Consider the following 15,832-nt stretch of genomic DNA (forward strand, 5'->3'; position numbering starts at 1 on the left):
TCACCCAAAAGCTGCAAGACAAGCAAGCACTCTTAACTCTTGTTTTAACAATTCTAAAGGATTTGCCATAATAACATTAGCTGACTACTATTTTCACAGGTCTGCTACAGACTTACTTAGGCAAAAGTTTTCATTACACATGCTTACCATGTGCACCTTCACAGACATTAACAACACTAAATTATTAAAAAGAAAGTGCAGAAGTACCTGAGTCTTAATTATCTTCGAAAGGCCAAAATGTTTCAATATTTACATGCTAATTTGTATTTTTTTTAAAGGGAAATTGAAGCAGTTCTTTGAGAAAATGAAAAGAAAGCACAAACTTATTTTGTTTGTCGTATGACAACAAAAACTTTGAAAAGAAGGAAAAAACCCAACAACGAAGCAGTGAAAACCATGATACCTTGTTAACAAGGCTGAAGTGTGAAATGAAGTCAGGAAATAAAAGAATGTGCAAGAGCAGCACCAAAGATACAGCAACATGTTAAAAAACTAATTCTGTTAAAAAAAATAATTAGAAGTTCATCAGAACTGTTTTATTGCTTAGGAAAAAAGGACATAAGGAAGAACATACATGACACCTCGCTAATGGATTTAATCTTTTCAGCTACGTGTATTTTTCTTCTCATATTTAATAGTACATGCAATAACATATGTTATTCTTATGTATGTTATTTAATTCAATGTAGGTCAGGTATATGAAATGCATCAGTTACCACTAAGCAAGTATTACAATAGGTGACATCCTCCAAAATTCCCTATTTACTTTAGCAACTGAAAAATACTTCTAAGCCTTTACTCTTTTATTTCCCACACCAAGTTTATGATAACTGAAAATTCAGCTGACAATTCCTTTGGAAGCAACAGATATGACACAGACTATCGACCTCCTTGATCAGAAGATGTTGTCAACCTGTTTTGAAGGGGCAAGAGACCCTTTCCAGTGGCTCCTTCAGCAGGCAACGAAACCAGCAGATTTAGGACGCTGAAGGGATAAAGTTTTTGGGTTTTTACTGAAAAACCTCAATCAGCAGCATGCTACTTGTCTGATGCTGGGCAACTGTTCGTCCTCCAGTAGCAAATAGTTTGCTCAGGTTGTTTTGGTGTATGAAGGACTCCACCAGAGCAATAGAGACAGCCAGAACACCAACCAAGAATGAAAGTTTCACACTCGGTTTTAACATATTTCATTACTTTTTAAGATGACAAGCCAAGGCTATCTGGAAAGAGGAAATAAAAAGTATGTTCCTATCTACTGACCATGTTATCTACATTTGTCTATCTCCATTTGCTGCAGATTCTCTTTCTAAAAAGTATACTTTTGCAAGAACAACTGACCAAAAACCAACCAACCAAAAAAAAGCACAAACCTTAAAAAACAGTGACTTGTAAGTAGCAGTCTACATGTAACATACAGGTACCCCAAGACTAGCAAGGTTATAATTTACATATAACAACAGCTTTATTGCCTCCATTTCAAACAAGAGGTGCAAACTGCTGTTTGTAGCAGATGCTGCTTTACACAGAGGAATCATTAAAAGATTATTTTTCTTTTCTGATGAACTTCCATTTTGAAAGCTTGTTCTGGAACTTCTTGGCTTTTTTGCCTTGAAAGAATACATAAATAGTTTCATTTTTTAAATTAAAATATCTGCACTGCTTTCTGAAATTACTATGTCTACCCATAATTAAGGATCAACTAGTCAAACATTTTTCTCTGGAGTACTTAATATCATAAATACATTTAAGCTAACACAGAACAAAACCATATCATAATTTCTTATTTAGTCTGCTAAAGAAACATGCCATTACGCTTTTTTCACCTGCATAGTATGAAACATTCAGACCTCCTCACCCCATCCCTTGTCTAGTTATAGAGTTATGTCATTTATCCAGTTATGCAGCTATTTGTCATTTATCCAGTTACGCAAAACAATTCCTATTCAAACACTGAAAAAAAGAAAAACAAGGCAAATCAGAGCTAGTAGGCAGAAACATATAAAAACTACAAGGTGGAGCCACATTTATCTAAGATTCTCACATTAGGTAAAGGATACATCTACAGTAAATCCCACTTCCATAAAATTTGCATTTTATCCTTCCTACTACAATGCTAGTATATTAATTCAACAGTTCAGTTAATAATCACTGGAGAAAAGGAATTCAAGACTTTAAAAAAAAAAAAAGAAAAAGGAGGGGCCACCCATTGCTCCCCAAGTTTCAGTGAGGAGTGAAACACCCCACAGACATGCTGCCACCAGGGGGACTCGCAGTGTTCAAACATTAAATGAGGAGGAAATTCAAAGGCTCCAGGTTTTAAGAAAGTGATTTCTGTCGCCTGTTACATGCAATTGGAGTGCACATGGTTTAGCGGGTTTTGTTTGTTTGTTTGTTTTGGGTTTTTTTTGCAAATGACAAGATAACAAGATGAACTGCAGGAACAGTTGCCTATCAAGGTCCCCCATGATTGCTTTTCTTTTTCAGCTGTGATACTGTAATTCCTTACCGAATCAAAGAAAAAGCACATTTGAACACTCGGCACTGTCAGGCAATAGCCTGAGATTCCCTCTCAAGTTCAGTCCTTTACACAACACATAACAAAAACGGGGAGTTGCAGGGGGAACAGGGAGTTGCAGGTTGTTGAGTTACCACCATGAGTTATTTGCACCAGAAGCAAGAAGAATTTCTTCTACTTCATTTTTTTCCATGGCAACTATGGCATTATATGAATAGTTTCTTCCATTTCTATAAACTAGCTGCCTATTGCCACAGGTTACCAATTACCATGCTCCATTCAGAGTTACATATATGGCAAACAAAACATTAGAACTATCTACAGAAACAATCTCTTCTATAAAAGATATGAGTCCCAACAAAGTATCACCTCTTTTTTGTTTGTTTGGGGGGTTTTGTTGTGTTTGTTTGGGTTTGTTTTTTGTTTGTTTGTTTTTGTTTTTTTTTAAAAGCTGTGAATTCTACTGGGGGGAAGAAATGAGGAAATATCAACTTCAGATTAAAGTCATGGTAGTGTCAAACCATAGGACAAGAAAACACAAGACTGGAACTGTTCATAAAGTTTAAAATCTTTATTAACCAGCAGCAAGTACATCTTCTCTCCCTCCCCCAATCACTTACAAAAGCTTATTGCTTCTCTCACTTTTTTTCACCTAAAGGTATGGTCTGCAATTAGTTATGTGAGAAATCGAGCCCTCTGACCCACTAGCAATGTTCTGTAAGGTTGGTCTAACAGACGAAGCAATCAAAGAGCATAGCCATTATGAGGAGAAAAGAAACAAATAAGTGATACATGAAAGATAAATTAATCCTGCATTAAAATAATTTCTAGTAACCCAAGCAAGGTAGGTTGATAATCAGCCTCCACTTCTATTTATGCGTGAGCAAACTATTTTAATATGAGTATTTTTATTTCAAGAAGAAACACTTAATTCTCCCTTTGGTCCTAAAGGACGAAGTCCCTCAACAGATAAATGATTTCCATTAGTAATAAAAAAGCTTCAAGTTCAGCTCAGAGAAGCTCAGCATTAAAGGAGAAACTTACCTAAAAGGAGATACATGGAAAAGGATTACTTATGTAGATACTACAGTAACATAAAAGAAAGTTTCACATCCTCTAACCAAGACTAACCAGAATTTAATAGTAAGCCAGACATTACGCAGTCTTACCAGCAAGGCAGAACACCTCGCCCTTTCACAATCAGCACTTAAGATTTGCTTTAGCAACTAATAGTCTACAAATACCACCAAAACATTTTTATTTGTTCACAAAAACCCCGCTTATTTCATTCTTAAAATCCAGATCTACAGCATGAATTTAATTTGGTACCTCTACATTTTTGTTTGGAAATGAATGGTCAAAAAAGCAAACACTGCTATTTTCATAATGAATGCATCTTCTAGCAAGGGAATCTTTTAAAAAAAATGCATTTTTAGACTTTCTGTGTCAATTTGTAGGGTGAAAACCCAGCTATGTACATGCATTCATTCTAACAACTCCAACCGTAAAGAAACAAGCACTCAAGCTAATTCCCTTGCCCCCAAGACAGTTGTCTGTTATAAATCTACAAACATATCATTCACAATAGAATTTCATTAAATATTTGTCATTCTCTCCTTTAATGCTTTTGTAGACATGGCAGTTATTTTACATCTACAGAAGTACCCCGCAGAAATACACAGGGACTTTTTGAGCTTTGCATCACAGTTAGCTTATTTTTCTTGCAACTCAGTAGTTTAGCTTTGCTACTTTTTTTTCCTCTAGCCTGAAAAATCACTCTCATGAGAGCAGTCTTGTAGCGGAGCATGCAAAGCCTAGGAGTCAAACCTACAGCAGGTGCATAATATGAAATTACTCAGGTACTAAGCTGTTCCCAGTTTCAAAAAGACAAACTGATAAACAAAAAAGCCACCGTACGGCCAGACTTTTTTTTTTTTTTTTTTTTGCCTCTTTCGACCGGCCTGCAGCACTTGGGTTTGTTTGGAGCTGGACAAATAAAAACATCTAATGTAATACCGGAGGGTTAACGCTGGTTCAGCCCTCCCAGACGGGCTAAAAATAGCCCTAAACGGTGGGAATCGGCCGAGCCTTTCCCGGCTCCAGCCCCGCGCCCCCCGCAGACCCACCTGAGCGCCCGGCAGCCGCGCAGCGGTGCGGAGGCGGGGGAGCGCCCTGCGCGCAGGCGGCAGCGCGGCAGCCATCGCCGGGGGCCCGCCCGGGACGGCGCGGCACCCACCCGCGACACCCGCTCCGGTGGGGTGGGCGCAGCCACCGCTCGGGAGCCGTCACCTCAGATGCCTCCCAATCTAGGTCAGCCGGCTGCGCCGCGCTGCCGGCACCGCTCCCTCCTTCCAGCGCCACGACCCTCCGCGCCCCGACACTCCCTTCTTTTTTTGTTTTTAAAGAAAAAAAGCTAAAAACAATAAAAATCCCGCCGGCACCCCTAGGCACCACCTCTCCCGGGCGCCCCTGCACCGCACCGCGCCACGGCCGCCCCCGCCGGGCCTCCACGGCGCGGTGCGCGGCAGGACGGCGAGCCGCCGGGAAGCCGGTCTCTCCCTCCCTGCCTCTCTCCCCTCCCGTCCTGCGGGGCCGCTTACATTTTCTGCACAGGTTTCCGCCGCTTGCGACTGGCGTAGGTGACATTGGGGTTCATCCTGCCGCGGTTCCAGCCCCCCGCGCCGCAGGTTCCGCCGGCTGGGGGCCGCCGCCCTCCTGCTCGCCTCGCCCCGGCTGTCGGGAGGGGACGAGCCCCACCGGCGCCGCAGACCTTCTCCTCGCTTCGCCCGCGGGCCCCGGCCCTGCTGCCCGCGGCCGCCCGGAGCGCGCTCGCTCGCTCGCAGCTGCGGTGGCGCCTTCCCCGGCCGGGCGAGGACGGGAGGCGGAGGCGCTACGGGGCGGGGATCCCAGGTGATCGGCGGCGGCTACACCCACTCGCCGCCCCCGGAGGGCACAGGTGTGGGGGCGGCCGGGGCTTTCCAGCGCCGCTCGCCCCGCGTCTCCCCGCCGAGGCGACGCCGTCTCCCGGCCGGCTCTCTCTGCGGCGGCGGGAGGGTGCGCGGCAGTCTCTGCACCCCGGCGCGGCCGCCGTCTGCTGGCCGAGCGCCTGTCAGTGTGCGCGGCGCCGGGCCGGGCCGCGCCGCCCCGCCCCGCCCGGCCCAGCCCAGCCCCGCGCCCGCTCCTCCCGCCGCCGCCGCGCTCCCCCGGCCGAGTCCCGCCTCGCCCGGCTGACAGCCGCCGCCGCCCACCTCGCCGAGGAGGCCCCTCGCGGCTGCGGGGCGGAGGGAGCGGCCGTGCCGCCATGTTGGGAAGGTCACGCGAGGAGAGGGAGTACCGGCGCGGCAGCGGAGGGGTGCGGCGGGGGGCGCCCGCCCGGCGGCCCGGGGGAACGCCACGGGAGGGCTGGGGGATGGGGATGGGGTCGGAGAGGGAAAACCCCGGAGCCTGTGGTGGCCGGGGAGGCGGGCGCGGGGTGCTCCCGCGGCAAGTGAGGAGGAAGGTCAGCTCCAAGCGCCCATGTAGCCCTCATAACAAAAAATAACCGGGGAAAAAATTCACAGCGTTCGGTTTTGAAAGAAAAGTGACACTACCTCAGCGGCAAGATGAGGCCTGTGCTCACCCTCCCCCGCCCCCCCAGCCCTGTCGCCTCCTCTGCTTCCCGCCTCCCTCGGGCTGAAATCGTCACGGCCACAGATCGCCTAGCAAAGAAACCAGAAATAACACGCGGCCGCCTAAAACAGGGGTGGGGGGAGCCCTGGGTAGGAGCACCCGCGGGGGAGAAGCGGAAAGGCACCGGGCTCCACCGAGGACAAGGACGGCGGGACACCTGGGGAAGGAAAGGAAGTCACCGGGGCAAGGTTGCCATTCGCTAAGCACCGAGAGGACCGACGGGGCTTACTAGGCGAGGAGGTGGTTCGTATCTCATTAGGGGATAAACCCCTGAGTTACCACACTGACAGTTTAAGATAAACACTTATTTTAAAGGAAAGGAGCAGCATCGCGAAAAGTAAGAGGTGCTGCCAAACTGCTGACAAATAAATCCATACGAGAAGAGCCCCGGTGCCTTTCTGACCCGCAGCCGCTTCTCCCGCCCATTTTCTTCCTCTGTTTCCTTTCGCAGCAGCAGCACCAGAGCTCTTCCCCCGGAATAACCGCAATAAATTTTATCTCAACGCTAAACTTGGGAGCCTGGGAGTCCCCCTGTGTAAACACACGTTGTGCGCGGTCACGGCTGAGACGAGAGGGGGAAGAGCTCCCCTCTCTCCCTTCAGACGCACCCGCGTCCCGCGGGGGACGGCCGAGCCCCGCCGCCGGAGAGCGACCGCAGCCGCGGGCTCAGCTCCGGCCCCCGCGGTTCGGTCCCCTCGCAGCCGCCCGCGGCCGGCTGCCGGGAGGCCGAGGCAGTGTCCGTGGTGCTGGTGTCTGTCTGCCCGTCCGCAGGGGCCGGCCTTGCTGCGGACGTTGCAGCAGCGGCTCTGAGCTCGCACCTTCCCTCGCTGGTTGCTGAAGCCCCGGTTGCGCAAGCCTTTCTGCTCCGCTCTGCTGGCGGAGGTGATGAGCGGTGGCCCAGGTATTCCCGTACGGTAAAAACCTGGGATTGTGCAAAGCTCGGCCCCAGCCAACCGGCGGGCTGGGAGCGGCGCCTGCCCCGCAGCACAGCGCTTCCCCCGGGGCCGGGGCCGTGGCCGGGGCCGCGGCAGCGCTCCGGCGCCGGCAGCCGCTGCCTCCCGCGGGACGGGGCCTCCCGCCGCCCGGGCCTCCTCCTCCTCGGGCGCTCGCAGCTGGGATTAGGCAGCATAACGCGCGCTTGTTTACCCGCTTAATTGCTCGGGTTTAATTGCCTGGGAAGCTATCCCACATGCAAAGTATGCTGAAGCCACAATAAGCAGATAAAATTAATTTGACTAAACCTTAACGATGCTAGTGTGCTTGCTAGTACGCCAGGAGTTGATCAAATGATGTTTTGAAAAATATGTCTTCAGCAAACAAAATTTTTGAAAAAATATAATAAAAGAACTGTACACCTTACGAGGTCAGTGCCTTGGAGTCACATTCCTGCCACATTCCTGGCCAAACACCTTTACAGAGGACGTCAACTATTCACTAGCTTCTGTCTCTCCTCAGTCCCTTCCCTCTTCACTCCCTATTCTCTCTTCACAAGATCTTGCCAGCATCCTGGAAAAAAAGGTGGGCAATACTGTACACGATGTCTTCCTTCTCTTCTCCAGCTCCTTTCTTCACTCCAAACCCATCCAGCTATCCAAGCACTCACTTCCCAGTTCCTTTCACTACTCTTTTCACCCCTAGCCTGTCCCTGCTCACTGGTTTCTTCCTCTGACAACCCAAGTGTGCTGTGATCACTCCATACACAACATAAATTGCTGCTCTGCTTTCATTCTTCTCTTCAGCTACATTATCTTTGTGTTGAAAGCTTACAGGCATTGTTTAAGGCTCCTCTTCTTCTAATTTTTAGTTTAATAGCTTCTAGTCTGTCTTTTACTTCCTCACTGAGATTGAACAAAGTCTCTAGCAACTTCTTATTCTTCACTGGACCTCAAGATCTCAACTGTTTCTTTGACCTTTTGTGGTACTTAGATACTGTCAGAGACACCCATACTTACGCTGTCTCATCTGCCAGCTCCAAATCTACTGGGGGCTACATGAAGAAGGAAGTAGGCTTTAGCCTCCCATGATGGACTTCATCTCCCAGTTACCTTCGGGGGCCACAGGAACTTGCATGGTGCCAGTGAGGTACTGTGGTTACTCTTCACTCCCTAACTGGGAAACAGGGAGTAAGGAAAACTTATGCTGCTAGGCAGAAACCTCATCTTCTGTACATTTGCAATCCACTGCCTGCTATTGGAAATCCACTCCTATGGGTCAGCAACCTATTTAACAGCAAATATGAGATTTCAGATGTTCAGCATGCACAGAGTCACAGAATACATGGAGAATTTCCTTACATGTCACTGGAGCCTTTTAGACACAGTTACCTAAAAATTTCTGTATCACATTACCCACAGCTTTTGCAAATCTGTCCTCTCCTGATGTTCTTTCTGTCTCGTTGCCTAATCCATTGTCTCAGTATTTTCTTTTCTATTTGATAATTTGGGTACAGTACAGATCTTGCCTCATATTCAGTGTAAAACAAGCAAAATCTTAGAGCCTTCTTTACAGCATAAGTTTTTTGTTGGGCTTTTCTTTTTATTAGTATTCTTTTTTAAAGTAATGTTTTGTCAGGTTTGACAACATGTTTGGTCTTGCAAAAGATGACTCTGGCTGATGTCATGTGGGCAATTAAAAGGATTTAATTCCTATGCAGATCACTTTCGAGTGTATTGTACAGCTCTAACTAGTCTCTTCTCATTTTATCTCTAGGCTACTATCCAGCTGGCTTACTAGGTCTAAACTAAAGATCACATCTTCCCTTAATAAATTCTCTTGAACCACTAGCGATCACTTTTCTCCTCACTGCTCAAATCCAGCATTTCTGCCTTTAGAGTTATGAATTGTGATGCCATCCAATGATGAGATTTTTAAGAAAAATGTGTTTGTGCATCTAGTGAACCGTGCCTTTCCTTATCTCCAGCATGTGTGAGGTGCCATATTAATGAACACATTCTTCTGTATCCAGTATGCTTTGTGGTTATCATCCTCTGAAGCCTTCAGAGCTCTCGCTTGTCAGCAGTCACATCTGCTGCCTTGACTCCAAAATGAATGATATCGTTTTGCTCCACACATCCATTCTGCCCCATTTCTGCTTCTCCTGCCCTGCACAGTCCCCTCCTCAGCTCTGTGTCCTGGCCCCTCACTCATTTCACAAGGTGGGAGCTGTTTGAAAGAGGGGACTTTTACTAAACAGACAGAAATTCCTGAGTGGGCTGGAGTTTCACAGGATCACCACGAGACCAACAAAAATCTTGCCATTTGGGAGGAATTTATAAGAATTATAAACACTGCTTGTTATCTTAGGGTCATCTCTGACTCATTTTTAGTCTTTATCCTACTCTTTCTGTCCATGGCCAAAATTTTACTTCCCTCAGCTTAATTCTGTGTGCTGACTTGTTCTAGCTGTCTCCAGTGCAAATAACGCAGAAGAAATCTGGTTTGGTTATCTGTCATTTCTCTTCTGCCTCCCTGGAGATGAGGAAAGAGCATTGTGATGTCAAATTGTGATTTATGCAGCTCAAATTTTGGGGAACTACCGCTGATTTAGGTGTTATTTTTCATGGCACCTTTGTTCTGCTAAGAAAGAATATCTATAGTAACTCAGATTACTCTCTTCATACTCAATTCAGGGAACTAATCATCTAGGGAGGTTGAATTAGAGTCAGTGAATAGCCTGTATACTGATTCTTTAGTGACTGGGAAGGTAATGCAAACATTTTACTGTGAGGAACCAGGAATATCGAGGGAAATTCTGCCCCACCTTTTTAAAACTTAAACAGAAATAATTATATCTAGAAAAAAGAAACTTGGTAATGGGACTAATAGTACACTGCTTTATGATGACTTTTCTTACGGAAGCCTCATTTGCAGATACCAGTTGAACTGTATATAGTTTTAATGAGAATTAGATTGACAAGAATATTTTTTTCCCTGCTCTTTGTATTTTTGTCAATATAGGACAGAACCAGCACATTCTTGTTCTCTTCTCCCATCCCCACACCTGGCTCCCCACTTCCACTACCCTTGCAGGAGCTTCTGATATGCCAGTGTTTAAAATTACACTCAGTTTTCTATTGAGTATTTAACTTAGGGAGCATTTCCAGAAGTTGAAGAGCTAAAGAAGTTGAAGAGTGAGTTAAAGGATGAAAAATATGAAACATAATTAATATTTGGGCAAGTAGACTATGATCTGCACATAATGGTTAGTGCTGAAAGTTCTTTGTTAATAAAGGTATTTTAATTATTTTAAATTCATTGAATTGCACTCATCCAATGAAATCTATAGTCTTAATTGTTCCAACAAGGGTCAGAAAAAAATCCTGAGTAGAAAAAAAATACATGTAGAGACAGTGTTCAAGATTTTTCCACTTTGAGAAAATTTGAGAAATTAATAAACATCATCTGGCAGGAGGCAGGATTATGATTCTGCTCAGATCCTATGATATGTAAAATGAAAAGCATGTTTCACCTGTAAGTACAGGAATAAAGGAACGATATCATTATAGAGTAAGTATAAAAATCAGTACATTGTTTACTATTCTCAGGTTTTCTCTCATATATAGAAATGAGCATAAGAGAACAAGTTTATACAGAAGCTTCCTCTCAGTTCAAGAGAACTCTTTTTTTTAACTAAACAAAAAAAAATTCTGAAGAGCTATACAGATACGGCAAGCAAGTTAATTAACCTTGCCTGCCTAAAGCATTCAGCAGCCCTCTTCCCCCACAAACATTAAAAGTAAATTGTATTGTGCAGCTAAAACAGTCTTTACGTTATCATTCCCAATGAGCTTCACATTTTTCTCCTGAAAAGTAGAGACCCACTCATTATTTTAATCCAACATAATCCACTCCCAATCAAGTACTGAGAGCCATAAAGTAATCAGTGGTAACAAGTCATCCCTTCCCAAGGGCAGGTCAGGAGGACCTGGCAGAGCCTCTTAACCAAGACACCCGCAGCTAGACACTTGTATGACCAACCACCCCTCCTTCCTTCTCCCCTCCTTCCTTGTTGAAGGGGTAAGTTTATGTTTGTTACGTCAATATACAGAGTTATGTCTGCAACTACAAACCCATTTAAAGAAAAATACTGTTTCTGCATACATTGTGTGATGTTTCTGAGAGTCAAACTATCGGGATTAACAAATACCTTCTGTTCCCAGGATCCTTCCCTGCCACCGAGGCTCACTGGAACACAACGAATCAGATCCATCCTATTATATTTTCTTAGTTTCCAGACTAAGGCGGCTGCATGCAAACTGCAAATGGCCACTGGCCTCTGCTGACCCCTGAACTGCCCCTAGGAAGGATGTGGGAACATGCCAAAACTGTGTAAAGAATGATTCTAACCATTTACAACTACCGATGATTGAGTTTTAATATCCAGGAAGTTCCATGGCACTCGTTAAATTTGCTAGTACAGATATGACCTTGGAGTATATCTCCAATGCTTTTGGCCATAAATGAAACAAATAGGTTACAATTACTAGTATGCAGAAGCAGGAAAATTTTGGTCACAACAGTAAATCACCATGACAATCAGCAAATGTGGGCAGCATATAATCCAGCTGCACCAACATATGATCATGCTGCACCAGGACCTTCTGTGCTGTTATACACAGAACAAATACATAAAGAGATGATCATTTTACTTCTGCTTTAAAAGCACTACTGAACTATATTTATTAACAGGGCTTTGTCACTAAATTGGCTTATAATATGAGCAAAACCTGTGGTTTGAGAGGGCCTGAAACAAGCTTACAATTATGGTGGCTAACTCAGTAGGCTGCAAATTCTCTTTCTGCTCTCATTAAGAGGAAAGGATATACACAAAGTAAGACTAATGAGTAAAAAAAATGATCTAAATTAGAAGTGACAATGCAGTTGCCAAGCCAGAGTTTAATACTTATACCAACAAACCTGAGCTAATTTTAATAAATATAGCTAGTTGTCATGAATGTTAATTTAGCCTTATAAGACCTTTCTGTGACAAAGACAAGCTACAGGTGTTGTATTAATGGCAGTTGTATTCTCTCTCTTTTTAATGGGACTTCCTATCAAATCTAGTAGGTATACATAGAGAAGAATATGAAAAGTAGCAAATAGATACACAGCTGTCTGAATGCCAAAGGCCAAGGCTAAAACCAATACGAAATCTGTATAATCACACAGGGAGATTTCCATGAATGTACTGGGTAATTAATAATAAACAAGAACAAACAAACAAACAGGAAAGCCCAAACACAGTGATTTGAATACCTACTCAGGAAATAGCCTGCCCGAGAACAAAAATGTGCTACATGGTAGTTCCATTCAAACTATTTTCATTGACGGGATACAAAATACAGTCATTCATTGAGTCCATAGTTCTCAAAAGCATAGTGAGCTGGACCTGTGTCACGCCTGACAGCTAATTGCCCTACCCATCATTTACAGCATTCTGCCACAAGGAGACTACAGCCTCCTGCCCAGGGCTTACTCCTAAAGACTGTTTCTCAATGAGCAATTGTAATTTTTGTAGGTTTTGTAATTTAGACCTGTAACATCTTTGCCCATCCAGAGTGACTACAACTTTCCGTCATTACAACAATAAATTTTCTTTGATTTTAGCTGTGACTGAGACACCTGAGGAAGTGAAGAGAGGAGAGAGGACAGTGAGTCTGTTAGGGTAGGAAAGTAGGAAAACAACTGTCTCTGGAGAATTAAAGCCAGCATAAATCCAGAGAGCTACCACATTACACAGAGCAAAGGGTACATGGAGAAAGGGTAACAGGCAGGTATTTTTGCTATGGGAAACTTTTATTCTACACATAGTAGTCACGGCATGTTATTTCTTCTCAGCATTACAGGAGAACATGCATGTACTGAAAAAATGCCCACAAACCATTTGATATATTGTTTGCTTTATCCTTTCTTTTTTTCCACATTTACCCTGTTAAGTGTCCTAACCAGACTGTGTTTACATGTATCCCTAAGCAAGCCACAACTGTTGCTAGCTACATATCATCTTTATAGTCCCATTATCTCCGGTTCTCTGAATTCAGTCTGGCCCACAGAGCAGCCTGTAGTATTTAACACTTGCTGGTAATGAGTCTTCTGAAAACTTTCTAATCAATGTGCCCTGCATGCAAGATAAATCTTTAGCTCCTCAATTATAGTGACTTACCTGTTAATTTTCACAACTAGCTATGTAACATCAGCTTCAATGTAGAGCCTCAGGTGCTGTCTGAAAAATACAGTTTTAACAACCTCAGCTATGCAGAAGCAGTCTCTTAAATGTTTGTATATTATAGACATACAAAAAACCAGACCAATGTCTAGAGTGTTCAGGATGTTCTTTAAATATTTTTCTGTTTACACTAATATAATTGAAGATATTGAATTAGAAAACTATCTGTCCAGTGAAAAAAGCTGTTCTTCTGTTTCTTCTAAAGGAAGTTGCCTTCTTTATAATTTGCATTCTATATTATATATGTAACTTTGTAATGTCCCTGACAAATAAAATATTGAAGTGGAAAAAAAGCTATCAATCATAGGCATTCTTTGTAATGAAACATCTTTTAAAAAGAAGTGCTTATCATTAGTGTATGTCTTTAATCTTCTAGAAAACAGTAGATAAAAACAGCTTCAAAACCTGCATAGTGCCAGTTTTTATGACCGTCCGTACTCTTAGCGATTCCAGTGATCTCAGCACAATAGCGTTCAGAACTGTTTCTTCATTGTTTCACACAAATATTCTTACTGCATCCCTATAGCTACAATAGATTGCATCACCAAGTTATCATGAAGCTTTAGAAGTTTATCATTTCCCCTAAATAGTCAATGGAGCTGCTATCTAGTCTACCTGCCAGAGATTAAAAGTTGCTCATTTCAGAGGTATAAAATATTGCTGGTTTATTTCTGAGGGCGTATATCTGGAGCCAGTTTGCAGCTTCTTTCGTAAGGAAGGCTTACTGAAAGAGATATCCTAGCGGCAGCAAGACTCCAGCAAGCATGAATTTTTCATCCAGGATTTCTTTTATAATTGCCTGACTTTACACTTGGTAAGTCTGGGCTCTTTCAGGTTACAAAATTAAGGGTGAGGTTTTTCTAGTAATGGGCAGCATGAGAGATGGTCCTTCAAAAGTAGTTGATAATCCTTTCAAGGAACACATGACAATATTTTGAAGTAGAGTGGGATTTGAAAAGAAACCAAACAATAAGCACAGAAATTGGGTGAGGTGGTCACATCCATGTTAAGAAAGAAACAAAGAGCTGCAAGTTGGTCTATCTGAAGCTTTCAGCTGACCTTCAGGCTTCGCTTAAGGTGGCCTGTGGTCTGCATAATGGCCCAAGACCAGTGTGATTTGTTTTAAGTGTGTTGCCAAAGATGGAAGAAATAATTTCTGATCTTGTTGCTACCTCAACCCAAAAAGAATCAGGAGTTACAGCTGAAGGTTACTTCAGTTATTGAAGTTATCTTATTGAATGAAAGGCAACAACTCTGTTACATATTCTTTTTTCTGTTTTCTAGTAAACATTCCTACTATCCCTACTAAAAATATAAATAGTTATAACAATATGCAGCAAATTGAGTCTATGTTTCATCCAGTTCCCTAATTCCATCAGATCAGAAAATCTGGCAAATAGTCTTGTGCGTGCTGAGTAATAAGAGAACACCATGTTGTTCTTGGTGCAATTATGCATTTGTTATCTGCTAAAAGTAATTAAGGATCTCTGTACAATCTTGAGGTGTTTAATAACAAAGAAGTCTTGTGGCATTTTATCAGAGTCACAGACCTTTTAAAGTCTTACTCTCTAAAAGTGGAATTCATACAGTACACTCCTAGAAATGCAATCAGAATTGAACAGGAAGATAAAACTGATGAAAAGGAAAGACAATAAGCACAGCAGACAAGGAAATCTGGAAATAACAATAAGCCAATAGTTAAAAGAGGTGGTTATTGAAGAGAAAACTGGCAATAGCTAAGGAGAAACTTGTGACCAAAAAGAAGACATTAAAAAAAAATCTGAAAAAAAGAGGCAAAAGAGAAAATCACAGAGTTCCACTAGTAGCTCATAGAACCATGGAAGCTATTATTTCCTAATAGTTCATTTAGGAAAGTCACTGTAGGATCTAGTGTTACATTAAAAAGACCTTTCTTAGAGTTTTTCATGGCAGTAGTTACAGTGGCAGAGAGCCATACAAAGAATTCTACAAATTTAACAGTGTATGTATGTCTGAGCTGCAGTATCTGAGTCATTGCCAACATCTAGGCTCTACTTAATTTCCTAGGCAGATGTTGCCTTTTACGCCCATGTTCTAGAATCAGCTAGTCCAAAAAATGGACAAAGAAAGGGAAAGATATGGGAATAATCTTCAGCTTGTTCCTGTAGAGTCTTCTGGTAGCCTTTTGGCTCCCAGAGCATCTTGTGAATTTACAATAATTCTTCCTCAGTGAAACCCTCAGGGAAGGGCATACACAGGGAAACCTCCACCTACCCCACCACACAGTCCTTCTGCAGTAAACTTTAAAAAGAAAGCCTTTCTAAAAGGAGACCTGAAAACAAATTTACTTTGGGATATTAGTCTTCCTATAGGAACCTCTCCCCAGCCACAATTGTTTCAGCAGTCCATGTTCCAGAATGTTATGGCTAGGTAATGTTTGTTCA

General features: G+C 43.3%; 1 protein-coding gene across 1 annotated transcript in view; it reads right to left on the minus strand.

The window, feature by feature from the left end:
• AHR (aryl hydrocarbon receptor) overlaps positions 1 to 5,650 on the minus strand; it is a 67,369-nt gene extending 61,719 nt beyond the window's left edge. The window contains exon 1 of the mRNA XM_072854182.1: positions 5,116 to 5,650. Coding sequence (XP_072710283.1) covers positions 5,116 to 5,171 — 56 coding nt within the window. The 5' untranslated portion in view covers positions 5,172 to 5,650. The remainder of the gene's footprint in view (positions 1 to 5,115) is intronic.
• Positions 5,651 to 15,832: the final 10,182 nt, after the last annotated feature.

The sequence above is a fragment of the Ciconia boyciana genome, chromosome 2 (assembly GCF_034638445.1).
Source record: "Ciconia boyciana chromosome 2, ASM3463844v1, whole genome shotgun sequence".
NCBI classification, from domain to species: domain Eukaryota; kingdom Metazoa; phylum Chordata; class Aves; order Ciconiiformes; family Ciconiidae; genus Ciconia; species Ciconia boyciana.